Source organism: Apostichopus japonicus, chromosome 3 (genome assembly GCF_037975245.1).
Source record: "Apostichopus japonicus isolate 1M-3 chromosome 3, ASM3797524v1, whole genome shotgun sequence".
Taxonomy (NCBI): Eukaryota; Metazoa; Echinodermata; class Holothuroidea; order Aspidochirotida; family Stichopodidae; genus Apostichopus; species Apostichopus japonicus.
In genome coordinates, this window is record NC_092563.1 from 6995794 (window position 1) to 7019510 (window position 23717).

The following is a 23717-nucleotide window of genomic DNA, read 5'->3' on the forward strand; positions in this document are numbered from 1 at the left end:
TGTACTCATCCTCATACCAAGGGGAATTTTACTCATACTGATGCATTCTCACTACAAGTCAGTTATTGTCAACTGTCGATCAGATCGATTGTTTCCAGATCTGATATTACTTTGTCAGCTCTTTTATCATTGCAGGTCTTTAACGACTCGGTCCACGGACACATTGAGATGCACCCTCTATTAGTCAGCATCATTGATACACCAGAGTTTCAGAGGTTACGATTCATCAAGCAGTTGGGGATGTGTTATTTTGTCTACCCAGGAGCGTCGCATAACAGATTTGAACATTCCCTTGGGTAAGTGTTTTGAATGTTGCATGTAAGCATTGCTGATCACAAGACAAGTTGAACACACTCTGGCTAATGTTCATAACTGTGCCGACCTTTATGATGCTTTCCCCACTCTCCAATTTCATTGTTGTAATGGCATATAGTTATTCTCATATTTGCCCAACCCATTAACATACTGCTTAATACTGCCAATTAGCAGACTGACTTAAGCCATACTTACTGGATTGAATTAACATAAGCTCTAAAGTCTAAACTAACATAAAACATTGTGTATTGGAATAACATACAAACTGCAACCATAGCAACAAAATGCGAGTGCCATCCATAAATGATAATATAGTAGTTACAGTGTATTGTTTTGACTTTTAACCATTTGTTTAAATATTTTTATATATTATGTCATTTATCCTATACTCTGACAGGGTGAGCTACCTTGCTGGGAAACTTGTAAAAAGCTTACAATCCAAACAGAAGAGTTTAAAGATAACCAAAGAAGACATCCTCTGTGTTGAGATAGCAGGATTGTGTCATGATTTAGGTTGGTACAATCTTGAAACATGTTCATACAAAGTGTTGTATTTGCTGCAATCTGGTGGTATTTGGATCAGTTAATTGTTGTCATGAAAGGAAGTCACCAGGTTTTGGAGCAGTTGAAGTGGAAGGGTTAGAATGTGCCCGTTACTTTAGTAACTATAAATACTTTGCAGCAATTATTAGTTGCATTTGCCATTTTCCACTTCTGCTTATCAGTGAAAAGGTAGTACACCTGTACATAACAATCCTTCCTAAATCTGATCAGTATTCTGTTTTTATTTTTCTGGTTTAAAGTTTTTACCCAAATTTGTTCACTTTTTCCAGTTTGATTTTGTAAGTGTCAGTTGAACGCTTTTTTCCATTTTCTTTTTGCTACTGTTTTGAACAGCATGAAAAACTGTCGGTGAAAATGTTTGAGCATATGCTGAAGAAACACAACCTGAGAGAACAATTCAAAAAGTATAACCTGCAAGAAGGAGATATTATGTTCATTAAGGAACAGATTGACGGAGATGAAGAGAAGATGAAGGTATTGCTTATATTAAATGGTCAATGTGTGGTAAATTACGTTAATAAAACCCGGGACATTTTTCTCAAGTAGCAAGGACATGTTTCTTTTAATAAAGGAATAACAAAGGCAGGAAAAAGGTACAATTTATATTATTCAGAAACCTCAAAACTATCTAACAAGTAACATTCGATTTTGAAGTTAACCGCTTTCTGTTGGACTTAATACGCTTGCTTTAAAAAATTGTCTCCTAAGGCCTAAACACAATGCAAAGTAAGCCGCCATTTATTATGCAATACGCCTGAAATTCCATTTTACCGTGGAAAATATTCAGCCTGTTGACTGTTGTTGCTAGGGCTAGAACTAGAAGAACGTGCAATTTCCTATAAGCACAACGCAGTTTAAAATGTAAACGAGGCACCTTAAAGGTCGTAGTTACGAAAAAATCAGGAGTTATCTTTTCTTAAAATTTTCGTTAAAAAAGAAGACGTAGTGTACGCTAAAGTAACAGTAAGTAGGCTGACTGTAACGCTAAGCATACGGTATGCCTTATCAGAATTAGGCTTACTTCATATACAATTCAACTGGAATGTTCCTTGCGTGGCCATGGATGTCGTTCCTCATCACTTAGGTAGCTATTAGTACCGCTCTATTTTGGCAAACGGTTTCAAAGTCTGTTATTAACTGTTAAAAACCTTCTGGGGATGAAAAAAGGTTCACGAAATTATCCACTTCGTGGCAACAAATATACCCCACCTCCGTAGGAGGTATCCGTTTATCATCTTCTTCCCTGTTTACTCTTACGTTTTCCCTTTCCTGTAATTCCTCTGCTGTGAATATCGGATCAAAATCATAAGGCTACAGCCCTGCCATTGAACCTTCTTTGATTTCTTTCGTTTTTATTGAGAAATTCTAATGAAATTGTTGTTTACTAACTGTGCATTTGTACGGAGAAAGTGCTACTGCTCGATTGAGTTGTTCCTCCCTGACGTCATCAAGATAGAATTTGAGTAATGATGGCGGCTTACTGTTCATTGTGGTTAAATACGCCTTATTTATAGGAGCCTACGGAAGCCCATTAGGGCCAAGGTTGTTGTTTTTTGCCCCTTGAAATCCGAAATCCTTATTTTAAAATCCGAAATCTATTATTTAAAATCCGAAATCCTTATTTTCAAATCCGAAATCTATTATTTAAAATCCGAAATCTGCTTTTTAAAATCCGAAATCCGTTATCCTTATTTTGAAATCCGAAATCCTTATTTTAAAATCCGAAATCTGTTTTTTAAAATCCGAAATCCTTATTTTAAAATCCGAAATCTGTTTTTTTAAAATCCGAAATCCTTATTTCGAAATCCGAAATCTATTTTTTAAAATCCCAAAATTTATATTTCGAAATCCGAAATCCTTATTTTATAATCCGAAATCTATTTTTCGAAACCTAGTTTTTACTTTAGCGTTTGTAACATTAATTATTGTTCATTGTAAAGTTTGTTGAAGGCCAATGCTGCATCATTCATCTTGCATCCATGTTAAGATGGCGGAGCGTGAAGATTTGATAAAGGGTTTTTTCCAGCTTGGGCTATCAAACTTAGAAATACGGACAATTTTGGACAAAAACCATTTAATAAAGATCAGCTGACCCGCATTTCGCGGGTTGGACCCGCATTCTAACACCCAAACCCGCTGACCCGCGCAAGCGTCCGAAAAACCCGCATTGTAATTGTCCATTAGACATAAAAAGAAATGCATCAAATTTTGACATAGCAAACATCATTTCTTTAGCATAATGCATAAAATGCATATTTCTCAGAAAATTTTGGGTGACAAAAGCCTTTCTAAGTGTCACCATTTTACATGTAGGCATCACCAGGATTCCAAAAAAAAAAAAAATCAAAAGGGGAGGGAGGCACCGTCTCCCCTTATACCCCTCCCCCAGGACGGCGATTCGTGGCATGGACCAGCATTTGCCCTCTCAAGAGTTGGGAGCTATGAAACAGTCGACACAGTGAGAGGGTCTACTGTGCAAACTTAGGCTGGACCAGCTGTAGGCCTTGGAGCTATATCGTTATTCCCTATACTATCCCAGCACTTTGAGCTGTTTTCGAGGATGTCTTAAGGTTAGGCTATAGGCCCAGGCTTAGGGACTGATTCAAGTCTAAAACTACCCCGCCCGTGATCTGCCTTGTTGGCAGTTAACATCATTATGATATTGCATTTGTAACGGTTCTAACAGGGTTTTCATTCTCTATAATTCTTGCCTTTTCATTTCTGCTATAACTGGGGAGTACACGATACAATGTATTAATGTGTAATACATGTAGAGCCTTTCTGTATAAACAGTATCACTACATTGTAATGCGGGCAATGAAGCTTTAGTGTCCGACGTTGGCTATGGATCGCCGCTGGTCTCTACGATCATTCGTTGAAAAGTTGGGTCGCAGGCTAGCACAGTGTCAGGAGGGATACAAATCCCAGGCCCTACTGACATACATATAGCCTCGAATACCTAGGCGGTTTCAGAAAATGGCGCGTAGTTTGTCACTATGTTGTCAATAGCTAACATTTTGATAACACTAGCAACGACTGCAAAAGTCGCCCGTACTGCCGTACATTCAAAAAAAAAAATAGATTTCGGATATCAAAAAATAGATTTCGGATTTCGAAAAATAGATTTCGGATTTCAAAAAATAGATTTCGGATTTTAAAAAACAGATTTCGGATTTCAAAATAAGGATTTCGGATTTTAAAATAAGGATTTCGGATTTCATAAAATAGATTTCGGATTTTAAAATATAGATTTCGGATTTTAAAATTAGATTTCGGATTTCAAAAAATAGATTTCGGATTTTAAAATTAGGATTTCAGATTTCGGATTTTGAAAAACAGATTTTGGATTTCAAAAAACAGATTTCGGATTTCAAAAAATAGATTTCGGATATCAAAAAAAAGATTTCGGATTTTAAAATAAGGATTTCGGATTTCAAGAAAAAAAAAACAACCTTGGCCCTAATGGGCTTCCGTAGGAGCCAATGTTCAAAGCTAGTGTATTCATTCAAACCGAAAGAGTTTAACTTAAAAATTGAATATTAGATAGTTTTGAAAGGAGTAGTTCAGAACAGAAAGATTGCTAGGTTCAATCAAATGCCAAATATAACTTTGAGTTTTTTTAAATTTCTTTACCTGAGTAACTGGTACATGTGTAATGTTTCTCTAACTGAGTATCTGGTACATGTGTGACGTTTCTTTAACTGAGTATCTGGTACATGTGTGATGTTACTTTACCTGAGTATCTGGCATGTGTGATGTTTCTTTAACTGAGTATCTGGTACTTGTGTGATGTTTCTTTACCTGAGTATCTGGTACATGTGTGATGTTTCTTTAACTGAGTATCTGGTACATGTGTGATGTTTCTTTACCTGAGTATCTGCTACATGTGTGATGTATCTCTAACTGAGTATCGGGTACATGTGTGATGTGTCTTTACCTGAGTATCTGGTACATTTGTAATGTTTCTTTACCTGTGTATCTGGTACATTTGTGATGTTTCTTTACCTGAGTATCTGGTACATGTGTGATGTTTCTTTACCTGAGTATCTGGTACATGTGTGATGTTTCTTTACCTGAGTATCTGGTACATTTGTGATGTTTCTTTAACTGAGTATCTGGTACATGTGTGATGTTTCTTTACCTGAGTATCTGTTACATGTGTGATGTTTCTTTACCTAAGTATCAGATACATAAGTGTGATGTTTCTTTACCTGAGTATCTGATACATTTGTGACGTTTCTTTACCTGAGTGTCTGGTACATGTGTGCTGTTTCTTATAACTGAGTATCTGGTACATGTGTGATGTTTCTTCACCTGAGTATCTGGTACATGTGTGATGTTTCTTTACCTGAGTATCTGGTACATATGTGATGTTTCTTCACCTGAGTATCTGGTACATGTGTGATGTTTCTTCACCTGAGTATCTGGTACATGTGTGATGTTTCTTTACCTGAGTATCTGATACATTTGTGATGTTACTTTACCTGAGTATCTGGCATGTGTGATGTTTCTTTAACTGAGTATCTGGTACTTGTGTGATGTTTCTTTACCTGAGTATCTGGTACATGTGTGATGTTTCTTTAACTGAGTATCTGGTGCATGTGTGATGTTTCTTTACCTGAGTATCTGCTACATGTGTGATGTATCTCTAACTGAGTATCGGGTACATGTGTGATGTGTCTTTACCTGAGTATCTGGTACATTTGTAATGTTTCTTTACCTGTGTATCTGGTACATGTGTGATGTTTCTTTACCTGAGTATCTGGTACATGTGTGATGTTTCTTTACCTGAGTATCTGGTACATGTGTGATGTTTCTTTACCTGAGTATCTGGTACATTTGTGATTTTTCTTTAACTGAGTATCTGGTACATGTGTGATGTTTCTTTACCTGAGTATCTGTTACATGTGTGATGTTTCTTTACCTAAGTATCAGATACATAAGTGTGATGTTTCTTTACCTGAGTATCTGATACATTTGTGACGTTTCTTTACCTGAGTGTCTGGTACATGTGTGATGTTTCTTATAACTGAGTATCTGGTACATGTGTGATGTTTCTTTACCTGAGTATCTGGTACATGTGTGATGTTTCTTTACCTGAGTATCTGGTACATATGTGATGTTTCTTCACCTGAGTATCTGGTACATGTGTGATGTTTCTTCACCTGAGTATCTGGTACATGTGTAATGTTTCTTTACCTGAGTATCTGATACATTTGTGAAGTTTCTTTACCTGAGTAACTGGTACATGTGTAATGTTTCTTTAACTGAGTATGTGGTACATGTGTGACGTTTCTTTAACTGAGTATCTGGTACATGTGTAATGTTTCTTTACCTGAGTATCTGGTACATGTGTGATGTTTCTTTAACTGAGTATCTGGTACATGTGTGATGTTTCTTTACCTGAGTATCTGGTACATGTGTGATGTTTCTTTAACTGAGTATCTGGTCCATGTGTGATGTTTCTTTACCTGAGTATCTAGTACATGTGTGATGTTCCTTTAACTGAGTATCTGGTACATTTGTGATGTTTCTGTACCTGAGTATCTGTTACATGTGTGATGTTTCTTCACCTGAGTATCTGGTATATGTGTGACGTTTCTTTACCTAAGTATCTGGTACATTTGTGATGTTTCTGTACCTGAGTATCTGTTACATGTGTGATGTTTCTTTACCTGAGTATCTGGTATATGTGTGACGTTTCTTTACCTAAGTATCTGGTACATTTGTGATGTTTCTTTACCTGAGTATCTGGTACATGTGTGATGTTTCTTTACCTAAGTATCTGGTACAGTTGTAATGTTTCTTTACCTGTGTATCTGGTACATTTGTGATGTTTCTTTACCTGAGTATCTGTTACATGTGTGATGTTTCTTTACCTGAGTATTAGATACATAAGTGTGATGTTTCTTTACCTGAGTATCTGATACATTTGTGACGTTTCTTTACCTGAGTGTCTGGTACATGTGTGATGTTTCTTATAACTGAGTATCTGGTACATGTGTGATGTTTCTTTACCTGAGTATCTGATACATGTGTGATGTTTCTTTACCTGAGTATCTGATACATGTGTGATGTTTCTTCACCTGAGTATCTGGTACATGTGTGATGTTTCTTTACCTGAGTATCTGGTACATGTGTGATGTTTCTTTACCTGAGTATCTGAAACATACGTGTGATGTTTCTTTACCTGAGTATCTGAAACATACGTGTGATGTTTCTTAACCTGAGTATCTGTTACATGTGTGATGTTTCTTTACCTGAGTATCAGATACATAAGTGTGATGTTTCTTTACCTGAGTATCTGATACATACGTGTGATGTTTCTTTACCTGTGTATTTGGTATATGTGTGATGTTTCTTTACCTGAGTATCTGATACATGTGTGATGTTTCTTTACCTGAGTATCTGGTACAAGTGTGATGTTTCTTTAACTGAGTATCTGATACATGTGTGATGTTTCTTTACCTGAGTATCTGGTACATTTGTGATGTTTCTTTACCTGAGTATCTGATACATGTGTGATGTTTCTCTACCTGAGTATCTGGTATATATGTGATGTTTCTTCACCTGAGTATCTGGTACATGTGTGATTTTTCTTCACCTGAGTATCTGGTACATGTGTGATGTTCCTTTAACTGAGTATCTGGTACATGTGTGATGTTTCTTTACCTGAGTATCTGGTACATGTGTGATGTTTCTTTATCTGAGTATCTGATACATACGTGTGATGTTTCTTTACCTTAGTATCTGGTACATTTGTGATGTTTCTTTACCTGAGTATCTGGTACATTTGTGATGTTTCTATACCTGAGTATCTGGTACATTTGTGATGTTTCTATACCTGAGTATCTGGTACATTTGTGATGTTTCTTCACCTGAGTATCTGGTATATGTGTGATGTTTCTTCACCTTAGTATCTGGTACATTTGTGATGTTTCTTTACCTGAGTATCTGGTACATTTGTGATGTTTCTTTACCATGTGTCTGGTACATGTGTGATGTTTCTTTACCTAAGTATCTGGTACATTTGTGATGTTTCTGTACCTGAGTATCTGTTACATGTGTGATGTTTCTTTACCTGAGTATCTGGTATATGTGTGACGTTTCTTTACCTAAGTATCTGGTACATTTGTGATGTTTCTTCACCTTAGTATCTAGTACATTTGTGATGTTTCTTTACCTGAGTATCTGGTACATTTGTAATGTTTCTTTACCTGTGTATCTGGTACATGTGTGATGTTTCTTTACCTGAGTATCTGGTACATGTGTGATGTTTCTTTAACTGAGTATCTGGTCCATGTGTGATGTTTCTTTACCTGAGTATCTAGTACATGTGTGATGTTCCTCGAACTGAGTATCTGGTACATTTGTGATGTTTCTGTACCTGAGTATCTGTTACATGTGTGATGTTTCTTCACCTGAGTATCTGGTATATGTGTGACGTTTCTTTACCTAAGTATCTGGTACATTTGTGATGTTTCTGTACCTGAGTATCTGTTACATGTGTGATGTTTCTTCACCTGAGTATCTGGTATATGTGTGACGTTTCTTTACCTAAGTATCTGGTACATTTGTGATGTTTCTTTACCTGAGTATCTGATACATACGTGTGATGTTTCTTTACCTGTGTATTTGGTATATGTGTGATGTTTCTTTACCTGAGTATCTGATACATGTGTGATGTTTCTTTACCTGAGTATCTGGTACATGTGTGATGTTTCTTTAACTGAGTATCTGATACATGTGTGATGTTTCTTTACCTGAGTATCTGGTACATTTGTGATGTTTCTTTACCTGAGTATCTGATACATGTGTGATGTTTCTCTACCTGAGTATCTGGTATATATGTGATGTTTCTTCACCTGAGTATCTGGTACATGTGTGATTTTTCTTCACCTGAGTATCTGGTACATGTGTGATGTTCCTTTAACTGAGTATCTGGTACATGTGTGATGTTTCTTTACCTGAGTATGTGGTACATGTGTGATGTTTCTTTATCTGAGTATCTGATACATACGTGTGATGTTTCTTTACCTGAGTATCTGGTACATTTGTGATGTTTCTATACCTGAGTATCTGGTACATTTGTGATGTTTCTTCACCTGAGTATCTGGTATATGTGTGATGTTTCTTCACCTTAGTATCTGGTACATTTGTGATGTTTCTTTACCTGAGTATCTAGTACATTTGTGATGTTTCTATACCTGAGTATCTGGTACATTTGTGATGTTTCTTCACCTGAGTATCTGGTATATGTGTGATGTTTCTTCACCTTAGTATCTGGTACATTTGTGATGTTTCTTTACCTGAGTATCTGGTACATTTGTGATGTTTCTTTACCTTGTGTCTGGTACATGTGTGATGTTTCTTTACCCGAGTATCTGGTACATGTGTGATGTTTCTTCACCTTAGTATCTGGTACATTTGTGATGTTTCTTTACCTGAGTATCTGGTACATTTGTGATGTTTCTCTACCCGAGTATTTTAATTTTATATATCTTTTTGTGTGTGGCAGTTATAGACTGGCGACTGCATCTTGTCAAGATTCACGAAGCTAGAGAGGGACCCAGAGCCGTATATAGAGACAGTTTTGGCGATTTGTGACGTGACATGTTAACCATGGGCATCAAAATAGGTCCAGATGTCGTTGTCAGTTGCGCGAAACACGAAAAGCACCACACACAATTAATATAGCAGGTTTGCACACTGTGCTCGTTGCGAATAAACGAAGCAGCTCAGATTTTGGCAGGCATACGAGGAACGAAATGCATAACAGGTAATGAATTAGAGTATATATGTAAGGGTAATGACATTTATGTTTATCTTCACACCTCAAATGCATAGAAAACTAGCTGCAAACCTGTCACTCCACTTGTTGATTTTACGCCTCATCCAAAGGAAAAACACACATCACAGTCGTGTCTAGATCACAGACGCAAAACTATAGCTTAGAGCGTAAAAAAGAGAGGGAAAAGCCATGAATGTCATTACAAATTAAAAAAAAATCTTGCATTGCTTACGTTACTCGTAACAAAGTTTTAGTATGGGTCCTATAGTTATGGGGCCTCAGTTTGGTTTTGTTTCCAATAGACCTTCAGCATGTTCTTCCTACTTTTACTTCCCAAATTCTTCTGCTTTCAAGGGCAGTCAGAAAACCAAACAAACTGCTGCAGTTGGCACAGCAAGGTATTTCTTTGATAATTTCGTTTTTTTTTTCATGTTCACAAACAATAGTTTATACTCTGTGAGTATGCGCGTCGTCTGCTAAAAAGAAGTGGAACTATTTTACCGCCCGTGTGGGCGTTGTCCCTCTCGACCAATCCAAATCGGTTACATAGTTGGCCACTCTTCTCTATATACGGCTCTGTAGGGACCGACATGACAGGGCCCTCTGTTGACTTTGGGCACGACTGGAGACCATTAATGACTCTGACAGGGATTTTCCAATCATTTGTTTTTCCGTAGGAAATTTGGTCTTACGAAGGTCGTACAAAGGACAAGAGTTTCTCTATGAAATTGTAGCAAACAAACGTAATGGTATAGATGTCGACAAATGGGACTATTTTGCAAGGGACAGTATGCACTTGGGCATCCAGAATCCCTTTGACTGGAAGCGTTATGTCAGGTTTGCCCGTGTGCTGCATGAACCAGATGGTAGCCAGATTTGCACCAGGGATAAAGTAAGTAGCAGAACAACGTATAGTAATTTAATTATTGATGTGTTGGGTTTAAACAGGCCCTCATGCTGCAGTTTAGGACACAAAGTAAGTTGGTCCTATGCACAATGATAAGTTGTTTATTGTACGAAATGGCAGCATTCATTGTGGTCATGCTCTCAGTTTAATTCCTTCCCTCCCCCTCCGAAAAAAAATCTGTTATATGTTTGAGGTACATACTATTGTTTTGAAAATTAACACGTTCATTAAGATGTACTCCCAACCATTGTCATTTATGTCTTATTTCTTCTAAGCTATTGTTGAGCACACCCTTCACAGCCCTCATCCATGCCCCTCCCACACCAACACACAAAAGATGAGGACGAAACAATAAACTCTTATGCATAAGTGTTTTTGTAACTAGGCAAGAGTTTAAAAGGTATGTGAAAGTAACATAAACTGCTGCATTATCCTTATGTAAATTGTTATCTTTCTCTTTATGATGATTAAACATTGCTACACTTTGAATATTAATATATTTTTGTTTTCTCTTTCAGGAGATATTCAATCTTTATGACATGTTTCACACAAGATACAGCCTCCACCATAGAGCATATCAACACAAAGTGAACAAGATTCTTGACGCCATGTGAGTAAAACATTCTAACATCTTTACTCTCTTTGTGGATAAATCTGACAAATCTTTCATTTTATATTTCATGCATATTAAAATTAACTATCAGTGCAGGTTGAATTTAAACACCCTTTTTGCAGATCTGTCAGCTTTGTCAGTCTGTTTGCAGTGAATTATAAATTTGCAACGGAAAAAAATAAGTTGGGTTTCATCCTTGGGGTTCAATGCTATTTACGTAAAGTTAAAAGATCATTTCTTAGCATAGTTTGGTCAGAGGGTATGAAACGTTAAATCCGCAGATCGGCAGTTAATCCCAAAAAGTGTACGTGACATCATCATGGTTGCTTTAAATGAGGATTGAAAAGTGCTTTGCATCATTTTAATGTGTAAAACCTTGCACACCAAAGTAGATGACCTGTACTGAATTTGAATTATTATTATTACTTTCTTCTTGACCTATGACCTACGACCAACCTTCTGCATAGTAATTTTGTTAGGTACTTCCACACTGCGGTATGCTGTTCATATATTACCTCCCCAAAATCATTTCTGAGGATGGTTGCTTACTAAGAACACCATTATTAAAAAGTTATTCCAGCTTGCCTGGAGATTGTCTGGCTGTGTTGTTTTATCAGAGCCCATCGAGGGTACTGAACGTACCTCTCAGTGTGCTGTTGTATTCGACACCCCTGGGAAGTTATTGGTAATCATGTGAATAAAATGTTAAGAGTGTTTTAATTATCTTCAGTTGTTCCATCTTTTCACTTTTATCAGGTTTGTCGAAGCTCTGATTGAGGCAAATGACTATCTACTATTTCCTGGGAAAGACGGGTGAGATAAAATGAAGATAAATTAATGCAGCTCATTCTGCTCTTCACCGTAACATATCATCCTTCGATCTTGCAAATACATGAAAAGAAATAACATAATTAGTTTGGTACAGTAATGCTATAACAGATGGTTAATGTGTCAAGGATAGATATAAAAGAAAGCCCGTAAATCTGTCTTCATAACATTGGTCTTTCACACCTAGTGAAACTTTATAGTACAGGCAAATGCTCACAGGATAGTTGACGCATTGGCAGGCATTCAGTGAAGAATATAAGTTTGCTGCACTTTTAAATGAAGTGTTGTAAGGTGACCTGTTTGTGCTATGCTTATGTACTCTCAAATGAAGTGTTGTTAAGTGACCTGTTTGTCCTATGTTTCTGCACTTTGAAGTGTTGTAAATGAACTTTTTTATCCTATGTTTATTCACTTTGAAATGTTGTATAGTGAATTGTTTGTCCTATGTTTATGCACTCTTAAATGAAGTGTTGTAAAGTGATCTGTTTGTCCTATGTTTATCCACTCTCAAATGAAGTGTTGTAAAGTGACCTGTTTGTCTTATGTTTATGCACTCTTAAATGAAGTGTTGTAAAGTGACCTGTTCGTCCTATGTTTATGCGCTCTTAAATGAAGTGTTGTAAAGTGATCTGTTTGTCCTATGTTTATGCACTCTCAAATGAAGTGTTGTAAAGTGACCTGTTTGTCTTATGTTTATGCACTCTTAAATGAAGTGTTGTAAAGTGACCTGTTCGTCCTATGTTTATGCGCTCTTAAATGAAGTGTTGTAAAGTGATCTGTTTGTCCTATATTAATGCACTGTTAAATGAAGTGTTGTAAAGTGACCTGTTTGTCTTATGTTTATGCACTCTTAAATGAAGTGTTGTAAAGTGACCTGTTTGTCCTATGTTTCTGTACGTTGAAGTGTTGTAAATGAACTTTTTTTATCCTATGTTCATTCACTTTGAAGTGTTGTATAGTGAATTGTTTGTCCTATGTTTATGCACTCTTAAATGAAGTGTTGTAAAGTGACCTGTTTGTCCTATGTTTATGCACTGTTAAATGAAGTGATGTAAAGTGACCTGTTTGTGCTATCTTTATGCATTCTTTAATGAATTATTGTAAAGTGACCTGTTTGTCCTATGTTTATGCGCTCTTAACTGAAGTGTTGTAAAGTGATCTGTTTGTCCTATGTTTATGCACTCTCAAATGAAGTGTTGTAAACTGACCTGTTTTTTTTATGTTTACGCACTCTTAAATGAAGTGATGTAAAGTGGCCTGTTTGTGCTATGTTTATGCACTTTTAAATGAAGTGTTGCAACGTGACCTGTTTGCCCCATGTTTATGCACTAATGATGAAGTGTTGTAAAATGACCATATTGTCCTATGTTTATGCACTCTTAAATGAAGTGTTGTAAAATGACCTGTTTGTCCTATGTTTATGCACTCTTAAATGAAGTATTGTAAAGTGACCTGTTTGTCCTATGTTTATTCACTTTGAAATGTTGTATATGGACTTGTTTGTCCTATGTTTATGCACTCTTAAATGAAGTGTTGTAAAATGACCTGTTTGTCCCATGTTTTGCGCTCTTAAATGAAGTGTTGTAAAATGACCTGTTTGTCCTATGTTTATGCACTCTTAAATGAAGTGTTGTAAAATGACCTGTTTGTCCTATGTTTATGCACTCATAAATGAAGTGTTGTAAAGTGACCTGTTTGTGCTATGTTTATGTACTCTTAAATGAAGTGTTGTAAAGTGACTTGTTTGTCCTATCTACAGTATATGCACTCTTAAACAAAGTGTTGTAAAGTGACCTGTTTGTCCTATGTTTATGCATTTTGCATAAATATGTTTTACGTTGACCTGCTTTTTCTATATTTATACCACATTTATTCCAGTTCATACACTTCTTGTTTGACAATTTCACCCAAGAAAACTCAAATGGATTGATATTGATTCTCTATAGAGTATGCTAACTTCTTGAATATCACTTGCACCAACACCTAGCCTAACTTGCACAAAAAAAACTGGACACTCTGTTACATTTTATTCACAGTTCTGCACCCCCGGCAAAGGCTCTTACTACAACTCTTTGGTTTCAGGTTAACTCTAGCCTAATAGTTCTTTACTTTTAAATTTTTTAAGCATATCTGTGTTGTTTCCCATTTGCCTATAGATATGAAACAGTTAACATTTTCATCTAATTGACCATTTTCATTTCTTAGGATCATGAAAACGATGTCTCAAATCCATCGATGACATGGAAGCTTACTCCAAACTCAACGATCACATCATGTGGACAATACTATGCACTACTGATGATAAACTTAAGAAATCAAGAGATCTCGTCAACAGAATACTAACGAGAGATCTGTATTTTTGTGTCGGCCAGACTCAGCTCAAGAAGGAAGCTTCTCACGAAACGCCAAAGAAACCGGTATACGATATTTGTAGATATGTAAGAGGATGTGGGAAATAAAAGAAGGGTGGCTTATCTTTCATGCTTTTTGCAAAAATGACGGCTAAAAATTGGCTACACATAAATTAGATGGTATCGAAAGGATATAACTTCAGTGTTTCAATTCTAGAAACTGCACCAAACATCTAAAACACTATAATAAGTAAAAACTTTAACAGTAAATGAGAAATCAAAGGAAATCCAGACAAATCTCTTTGCATGTGATAAAGCCATGCTACAAAACAATATATATGTGATTCTGTCACTGCTGTCTCTGTTATTGCTAGTAGCAGTATTCCAATTTGTCATGTATATAAAACTTCACAAAGACAGTAAATGATAAAGAAATGCATAGTCAACCTTTTTCACTGTGTAGCTTACACTGTTTTTTGTTTTGTTTTAATGTTGTTCAAGTTAATTCTGAGGTTGCGTGAGAAATGCGATGGCATTGATGCCAAAATATGGTGGGCTTCGGTATGGGAATGGAGTGAGGAGGAGGGGAGGGTGGGGGAAAAGATGTGTCAACATGAAAGTAATAGACTTGCTTCAGTTCAGTCTAATTTGAATTTTCATTAAATCAATTTTGCAACTGGGAGTGTTAACTTTTATTTTACCACACCAGGGTTCACAACTCTTTAACATAAAAGAGGAAGACGCAGAGAAAGAAATTTTTGAGAAGCTCTCTGAAGAGGCTAAGAAAACTATCAAACAGAGTGATATAATTGTGCATGTAAGTATAACTATCGCCAAATTCATTTCACCTCTGTATTGTTTCAGTTTTTCCTGTTGATGGAGATACAATCTGATAGAATCATACAATTCAAATTCCAAAATGACAACTGCAAAATGTTGGGGTTGTAACCCTTACGGCTGCAGTCGTAAGAGCTATTACGTTAATACGTTACGTTTCAATATGTGGGCTATAGCCATAAGGGCTGTTACTGCTTGGCTTGAATTCGCCGGCTGAAGCCAAAATTGATGTAACCCTTAGGGCTGAATTTTTGCACTATAGCTATAAGGGCTGCAACCGATATGGTACAGCCTGCATATTCAGCCCTAATGGATTGTAACCATTAGGGCTGAATCGGTAGGATAAGTCATACTGGCTATATCGCTTAGGGCTTAGTCCTGGGTATGGAATGCTTATATCTGAAAATCCTTGGCTTTTTAGATCATGAAAGTCATTATGTTAAATAAAATTGTTTCATACTGTCCTTTTAGATGAACAGATAACGAATGAGCTAAAGATGACAAAGAACCAGAGAATGACCAGATAACAACAGGAAGTTTCTTGCCAAAATTTGAGGCTGTAATGTTTGCTCTTTCAATATTTCTTTTAACTACTGGCTGATTGTCTTTTGCATGAAATGGAGAATGTCATCTGCTATTTTAAATTATATTTTGACAGATTGCTAAATTCAACTATGGAATGGGGGAGAAGGACCCGGTGGAACATGTCAAATTTTACTCCAAGTTGGACCCAAATAAATCAGTCAGAGTTAGCAAAATCAGACAGGTGGGTTTTACCTTCTTGTTTTCTCATAATGAAGTTTGTGAGATGGTCAGATGCTCAACTAAGAGAAAGGATTCAAATGGCTGCTGTTACAATGGCTAAATCAATGGCCACTGTCTTTGTTTACTTGCCATACGCAGGCAAGTAACCTACTGTATGCAGTCAAGTTGGCGTGTGTGTGTACGTGTATGTGACGCCCTAGCTTGTGAACATGATATCTCAAGATAGATAACCTCTGCAGTTCTCATATTTTGGCATGTTGCTTCCCCGTAATTAGTACAAGAGCTCTATGGTTTCGTGTGGAGGTCAAAGGTCATTTGGAGTCAGCAGAGGGCAACATGTGGAAATCTAAAAAAAGGCTGTATCTCCAGAATCTGAACATCAAAGGAGCTCACATATGCATGGTAGGATAGCCTTATGTAGTGTAAAGGTTGTACACAACTTGGTGTAGGTCAAAGTTCATTAAGGTTACCAAGGGTAAACCTGAAATCCTTGTAAACAATATCTCCAGACAGGAACTACATTGGCTCTGAAATTTTGCATGTAGCTTCCCGATAATTAACAAAACCTTATTGTGTTTTGGTGGATGTCAAAGGCCACACTCTGTAAAGCCATATAAAACACAAACACGATATCCCAAGATAGGTTACATCACATATTTTGGGTGGAGGTCAGTTTATTTGGGGTCAGTAGAGGTCAAATGTCAAAATATCATCAGTACTTTATCTTGAGAACTGCAACTTTTTGTGCATGGTAGATTGATGGGTGAATGGTTGATGGGTGAATGGAATTGATTCAGCTATTAAACATTGTACGCCATCAGTATTCTGCGCTCGATGACCCTTGTCATGAGTAGTAATGTATGTCTGGGTGAGTATTAAGTGAGGTATATTTTACTACTATATTTGACTCTTTGTTTTACAGTGTGCTTGTGAAGTGTGTGTGTTTATGTTCTGTATGTTTGTTCAAATCGTCTCTTTTCCTGGTTTCTATATCAACAGGACTTCATGGCATTACCGAAAGAATTCTCTGAAAGATTCATAAGAGTGTGTGTCAAGCAGACGGATCCTGAAGTCCGTGAGCGGGTTCGTGAAGCATTTGAAAAATGGTGCAGCCATAAGGGATTGAAAGCTAAGGTATGGTATGGGGGAAAACTCCAATAAATCCTTCATAATTTATCATTTGAATTAAGCATTATATCTTCAGTTCGGTAAAGATTTGAAATGACGAATGCTTGCAAAGAACTTTAGCTTACCCTGTCATTCTGAATGAACCTCTCTATGTGTGTAATCAAACAAATAACAACGTAGAATATATGCTCTAGAAAGAACCCTATTTACACAGACCTTTTCTTCCCACCCAATTCACTTTGGAAACTGTTGTATTTCTTGATGGTTGATTTAGGCCATTGTTTGAAATAGTTTGGTAGAGATTTGTGTGCAGACATTTGTCAGTCGTGACTTGTCTTCGATGTTCTAAATTAGACTTAAATAGAATGCTTCAAAATGACAACCCTTCCAGACTCCGCCATTTCTTCAGGTACCTCCTCTTCTCGACCCTCAATGTCCCCTTAACCTTAAACCCACACCATATTTATGTGTTTCTTTTGTATGTGTGTGTGTATGTATGTATTGTAGATCCTCCTGCAAGCAGGAACTCGCGAAGAAGCATCATTGGCTTATCAAACCCGCAAGCTGACCGAAGTCAGTCTCTTACATTCATATTTAACGTCCATAATTATGAATTGTCAATTGTCAACAACTCTGTAACTGGACGACGTACATTAATCTGGGAGTGACTCGAACCGGGGACCTTATGATTCAAAGGCACCGGCGTTAACCACTGAGCTAACACTCCTAAACTTTTGTCTGGATTTTACTTAAATTGCTTATTTTTGTATTTTTTCCAGCCCGCAGAATTCAGTGCAGGCATGTCATGGACTAAGAAACCATGTTCGGAAGAGATAACGTTGCATGCTGGGAATGTCTCAAAGAGGCAGCTGAATTATAAGGAAGATGCTACACCATTGAGTAGAAAATAGTCAAGATTTTTTTTCAGGGGTGTCTAAATTTATCGGATAAGAAAGAGTATACTAAACATGGTATTCTAAGATTGAAAATTATTTAGAATTTATTTTATTCCCCTATTTATTATTATTCTAAATTTGGGAATAAGTCTCTAAGTTTTATTGAAAACAACACCAACTTTTCAGTTGTTGCTTTGTAAACATATTGGTTTTCCAAAACATTATATGTAGTTTGTTTTCATATTAGGGTAACTTTTGGGATTTTAAGAAATAATTGAAAGATCATAACAGGTATTCTCAGAGTAAAAAAAATACAGAAAGCTTAATATACAAGTGTCTACTAGAAGAAAATTTCCCTTACCTGTACAGGACTTTGCTTTAAAAACACATATAGCTTCAATACAGACAAAACTCATGATAAAATATAGAGAAACTTAAGACACATTGCACATTGCGAATGTCATTAGAACTATACCACCCTATTAATATTCATCTGTACATGAGACAGATTGCCATTTATCTAAAGCAGATTTAATGGATGATATTCTATGGCTGTAATTTTTCAAAGGAATATTCCCTAGACAGATTTATTGTGCACTTTTCGAAAAGATCTATATTAATAGGTACTCGTTGAAAGTTGAGTTAAAGTTATTAATAGTGACTGATAATATATGATCTGTATTATAAGCAGTTAGAAATGTATCTTTTCTCTGGCTTGAATGTGTTTTTTGTGTACACTGTTTGTGTGTTACTATTGAACATAATTTAACACAATTTTCTGGTATTCTTAGCGTAATTTACTTTCAGTTATTGGTGATTACTAACTGTGGTAGGGGGAGAAGATGGGAGGGGGAGGAGATGGGAGGGGAGGGGCAAAGATGGTGTAGATGGGTTTCTGTCTTATTAGCTGTCGACCATGTTCTCTTCCATTAATATTAGTTGAAACAGCAGACATACATATATTAATGATCATTTTATTTTTTTATTTTTAATATTATTATATTCTTGTGTTCCGTTTTATTGTACATGCTCGGCAGCTTCTTGCTCTTCTTTTTATTACAGATCGTTTGAGATTTACGTAACAATATTTCAATAATCTTCCATCCATGCTTCCACAAATAGAACAAATCAACCTTTTACTCACATGCCATTGATAAAATCTGTGCTTCTTTACTTGCTGTGTGGTGAATAAATCCAAATGGAAGTTACTCCTCTGTCATCTCATGGTGTTGTGCATGGGATTAAACTCCTCCCTACGACTGATGATGGAAGGGTCAGGGTGGGACCTGTCCCCTATAATACTCCCCCTTCCCCCGCCCCCTTACTATGTGCACTCCACTTCTCCATTAGCTATTTTGCATTAAAGAAGGTTGCTCTCCCTTCTTTTTAAATCATTACTTTACAACACTTTTGCTGTTCACTTCAAAATTCTTCTCTTTCATTAAAACATTTGTCAGGAATGCGTGGGACTAATTGCGTGGGACTACATACGCTAATTTCACTCAGAGTTGCATGTTTCTTGAACTTTTATGGAAGAGTTGTTTAGTTCCTTATGTTGTTTCCCTTCTTTCTTTCTTTCTTTTTTAAATTTATTTTTTCCATCACTTTTGCCACAGCATGGTTTGGTCAGTCTTGAAGTGTAATGTGTCAACTTCATCATTTTGTCGATTTGTCCCTTCCTTAAACTCTTGGAGAGAGAGAATCGTCTTTATTCTTCTTATATGTTAGACCGTTTTTATGTCAAAATATTAATACTTTTAATTTAATGGAATCATGTCATCTAACAGTTTGAAATGAGTAAATGATTTTACTTTAATTTAGTGGAAATTCATTTTTTGTTTGGTTATTTCGATTTCATTTATGGGAAAAGAAGAATACAAGTAAATTGTAAGATTCTATGGTGTCTGTTACTGAACAGTGACAGAAGCCAATTTTTTTCTTGTCTAGTCATTTGATAGATGTTTCTCTTACAAATAAAATAAGAGTACTATTATTCTATACTGGGTATTGCATTTATGTTTGTATGTTGTTTGTATGTACTAATATACTATATTTGAATGACAGTCAGACATAACCTGACCCCCCAATTCCCACCTCCCCCCAGTGTTGATATATCTTGGGCTTTTTTTTGCCTGGAGTTGGCAAATTTGCTTGTCTGTGCACAGCAAGTGAAAGACTGCCAAACTACATGTGCACATTAAACTTGTAAGTGGAAAAAAATAATTGGTGGTAATCACACACACAATTAAATTGTTGTGATTGTTCTATTTCTACTGATGTTGCCAGATAGAATTCTGAAATATCACAAAGCATTAAAATTCTTTTTTGGTTGTAGTCTTTAACCCAAGATGAGCCTGGGCACAAAATCATCCCCATCTGCCCAAAATGGTTTAAACAATCATAACCCTTCCCTCTTGAATAACTCTTTAAAATAATACCCACAGTATTTATTTGTTTTCTGTTTGTTTGTTTATTGAACATTAAAGGGTAAACTCGGTTAGTGTAAAGCTAATCTCCCGAGTCACTGGAATACAAAAGCTAGAAGTAGCATAAACATAAAATAGTCATACTAAGAATAGTAAGAATACAAACGTGAACAATAAGATGGCAATGAAAAAGGAAAAATATACAGTCAAAATTGACAACGGCATAAAATGTCACATGGAACAATCAATGAAATGAAAATAACTGATAAGAGCATACGAAATTAGTCCTGGATTAAACATTTAAAGGTATTTAGGTAGTTGTCATTCCTTACACTCCTTTGGTAACTCATTCCACTCATCCTTAGCAGCAATTTGTGAAAATGTTTTCTGATGATACTGTGTATCACCACCCTATAAGATCTCATCGCATCACCTGTGGATCATTGCTTGAGTATGTGATTCTACGTCGTGGCCTACAATACCCGTCAGCCCCACTTTTCAATGTTTTAAGCCCATTATATGTTCAGAATTTGAAAATTCACATTTCTCGTGAATAAATTCACTTCAAAACATACCCATAATGTTGCACAAAATTTCATCTATGGACAACCAAAATAGAAAAGCCTCCTTCAACCCCTAACAGACCGGTCAAAATTGCACGAGTAGAGGGAAGTATGTTTAAGAATGTTGGTCAGGGAATTTCCGAAGATTCAGACACAGTTAATTTATTGGTGCGTGTGCGCAGATCAGTCTTGTACGGAAGCGTAGAAGGGACATTGCATTGACGCGTTACCAACTTGACAAAACGACAATTATCTGCAAATTGACGAGTTGACGAGATGGTAACGTGACAAAATTCAGAAAATTGACGTTTTGACGAGATAACGGATCTCGTCAATGCAACAATTTTCTGCAAATTGATGAGTTGCACACTTACTACCATCTCGACAAGTTGACAAAATTCAGAAAATTGACGTTTTGACGAGATAACGGATCTCGTCAATGCAGCAGTTTTCTGCAAATTGACGATTTGCACACTTACTAACCTCTTATAACGATTTGACAAAATTCAGAAAATTGACGTTTTGGCGAGATAACGGATCTCGTCAATGCAGCAATTTTCTGCAAATTGACGAGTTGCACACTTACTAACCTCTTATAATGGCTACTATAAAAATTTGTTCAAGGAAATGAAACAATACCAGATATTTCCGAAACCGAACACTACACACATAGACCGTTTGGAGGTTGTTCATCATGGAACGCCATTTTCATGCTCACTGATATGATGTGATGTTTGCTGTTTGCTTTACAAATTCGAATAATTGAAATGAGACTGAAATAAATCACTTTTATCTGTTTATTGGCAATGCCCCATATTCTTTATATTTCAAAAGACGCACAGTTTTTAGTTCATTACACAATGAAGGCTTCGATTCTCTATTTGCCTTCAGTTTATGGAAGATCTTGGGATTTTCATCCCCAGAGATATCGCTAGATATTGCTAGATATCCATACAGTACAGTGTCTTTGGGATTTCTTGGGATTTTTTCGGGGCCTGATCTTGGCAAAATCGGTAGTGGTCACATCCATGTAGGTCAGTGCACGGCCTCTAGACGTTACTAAAACACAACCCGATCACTTGTTATCGATGAAGTGGTGTGTCGCCGGATTTTGTCAAACTCTGGGCAAAGGTTGTTAATTTAAGTTTCGCATGCGAAATTTAATTTTTAGATTCATTGTATTAGTTACGGTACTATAGGTTTGGGGTACAATTAGCATTCATGTCAGGGTTTATAACATTTTATCTCTGGATGGCAGTGTTGCATCGAAAGGACATATGTCTAGTGCAGTTCTCAGATATTGATCCTGGTCTAACACCGATATTTGTCATGTTCCCCGACGACTCGGTCGAGTTCAAGACCAGCCACAGTTGGTTTCAGAGCACAATTGTTTAAGGCGTCCATACACACACATTCGTCATGATATATATTAGTGAGAGAGGAAATATGGAGACCTAAAAAATGGAGTTCTCGGTGTTAGGGGTAGGCTCAGAGGCGCACGCCCCTTCCGAAATTCATCACTGGCTACACTGCGTATATAATAGGGATCAGCGCTGTAATTATGTCACTGTTTCTCTTTTTCGTCTCTGTGTCTTGGTCTTTTTCTTCTGCTCCCTCCTTTTCTCCCTTTTCTCTCTTTCTTCTTTTCTCTTCTTTTCCCTTCCTTCCTCCTCTTTTCGCCCCCTTTTGTTTCCCTTTCTTCTTCTCTTTTTTTTCTCTCCTCTTTTTCTTCCCCGGGGACGCGCCCCCAACGCGCCCAGGATATGCGCCCCCCCAACGCCCCCTGGATACGCCCCTGATATATATATATATATATATATATATATATATATATATATATATATATATATATATATATATATATATAAATATATATATATATATATATATATATATATATATATATATATATATATATATATATGAGTGAGAGAGGGAAAATGTGAACCTCAAATATGGAGTTTTCGGTGTAAGGGGTAACGTGAGGCGTACGTATATTATAGGGATCAGCTCTGTAATTATGTCACTGTTCCTCTTTCACTTCCCGGTGTCTTGCCGTTTTAAGGTCTACTCCCTCATTTTCTCCTTTTTCTCTCTTTCGTATTTTTCTTTGCCCTTCCTTCCTCTCCTTCCTTCTCTCCCCCTGTTTTTCCCCTTTTTTCTCCTCTTTTTTCCAACTACCCTTTTTTCTTTCCCCAACGCCCCATGGATACACGCCTGCATACTCCATACTTAACTACAATACTCAAAAGTCGGTAGAATATATCCATTATTAAATAGAATACAAGTATTGGTATCAATGAATGGTACGTTGAAGTAAAGCCATCTTCTGGAAACGAGCTTGCTAACAGAATCGACTTGTTCATTCCAAGATAATTGAATGTCGAATTTTACGCCCAAGATCTTTTCACAGCTTACACTTTCAATTAATGAATTTTCGACGGTAATATTTAATTTGTTATTTGGGATAGGATTTCAGCCTATGTCTGGAACCAATGAACATGCTTTTGGTTTGTTACTATTTATAAACATTTTATATTTTTGGCACCATTTGCAAACATTAGCCATATCCTCATCAAGTTTGGTATTTAATAATCTATAGACTTGCCTTTCATATGAAATGGTGAATCATCTGCATACATATCCGCCGAGCAATGATAAATACTTTGACCCATATCATTAATGAACAAAACAAAGAATAACTGGCCCAGAATTTACCCCTGTGGCACCCCA

At 36.5% G+C, this 23717-nt stretch overlaps 2 protein-coding genes across 2 annotated transcripts in view; both read left to right on the top strand.

Annotated features, from left to right (window-relative positions):
• LOC139965288 (deoxynucleoside triphosphate triphosphohydrolase SAMHD1-like) overlaps positions 1–12007 on the top strand; it is a 38888-nt gene extending 26881 nt beyond the window's left edge. Inside the window, exons 5-9 of the mRNA XM_071967495.1 lie at positions 136–296; positions 713–860; positions 1213–1353; positions 11096–11187; positions 11947–12007. Of these exons, the coding sequence (XP_071823596.1) occupies positions 136–296; positions 713–860; positions 1213–1353; positions 11096–11187; positions 11947–12007 (603 nt within the window). The remainder of the gene's footprint in view (positions 1–135; positions 297–712; positions 861–1212; positions 1354–11095; positions 11188–11946) is intronic.
• Positions 11106–19993, top strand: LOC139961683 (deoxynucleoside triphosphate triphosphohydrolase SAMHD1-like). The gene is made up of 7 exons (XM_071961081.1): positions 11106–11187; positions 11947–12003; positions 14224–14435; positions 15079–15186; positions 15865–15972; positions 16971–17105; positions 17879–19993. The coding sequence occupies exons 3-7, from the start codon at positions 14259–14261 to the stop codon at positions 18008–18010; spliced, it is 660 nt and encodes a 219-aa protein (XP_071817182.1). The 5' UTR covers positions 11106–11187; positions 11947–12003; positions 14224–14258; the 3' UTR covers positions 18011–19993.
• Positions 19994–23717: the final 3724 nt, after the last annotated feature.

Excerpts from the sequence above, each read along its gene's own strand:
- LOC139961683 (XM_071961081.1), top strand. The coding sequence starts at position 14,259 with ATGGAAGCTTACTCCAAACTCAACGATCACATCATGTGGACAATACTA. Across the intron at positions 14,436-15,078 it reads ACGAAACGCCAAAGAAACCG|GGTTCACAACTCTTTAACAT; the intron begins GTATACGATATT and ends TTACCACACCAG. Across the intron at positions 17,106-17,878 it reads ATAAGGGATTGAAAGCTAAG|CCCGCAGAATTCAGTGCAGG; the intron begins GTATGGTATGGG and ends TATTTTTTCCAG.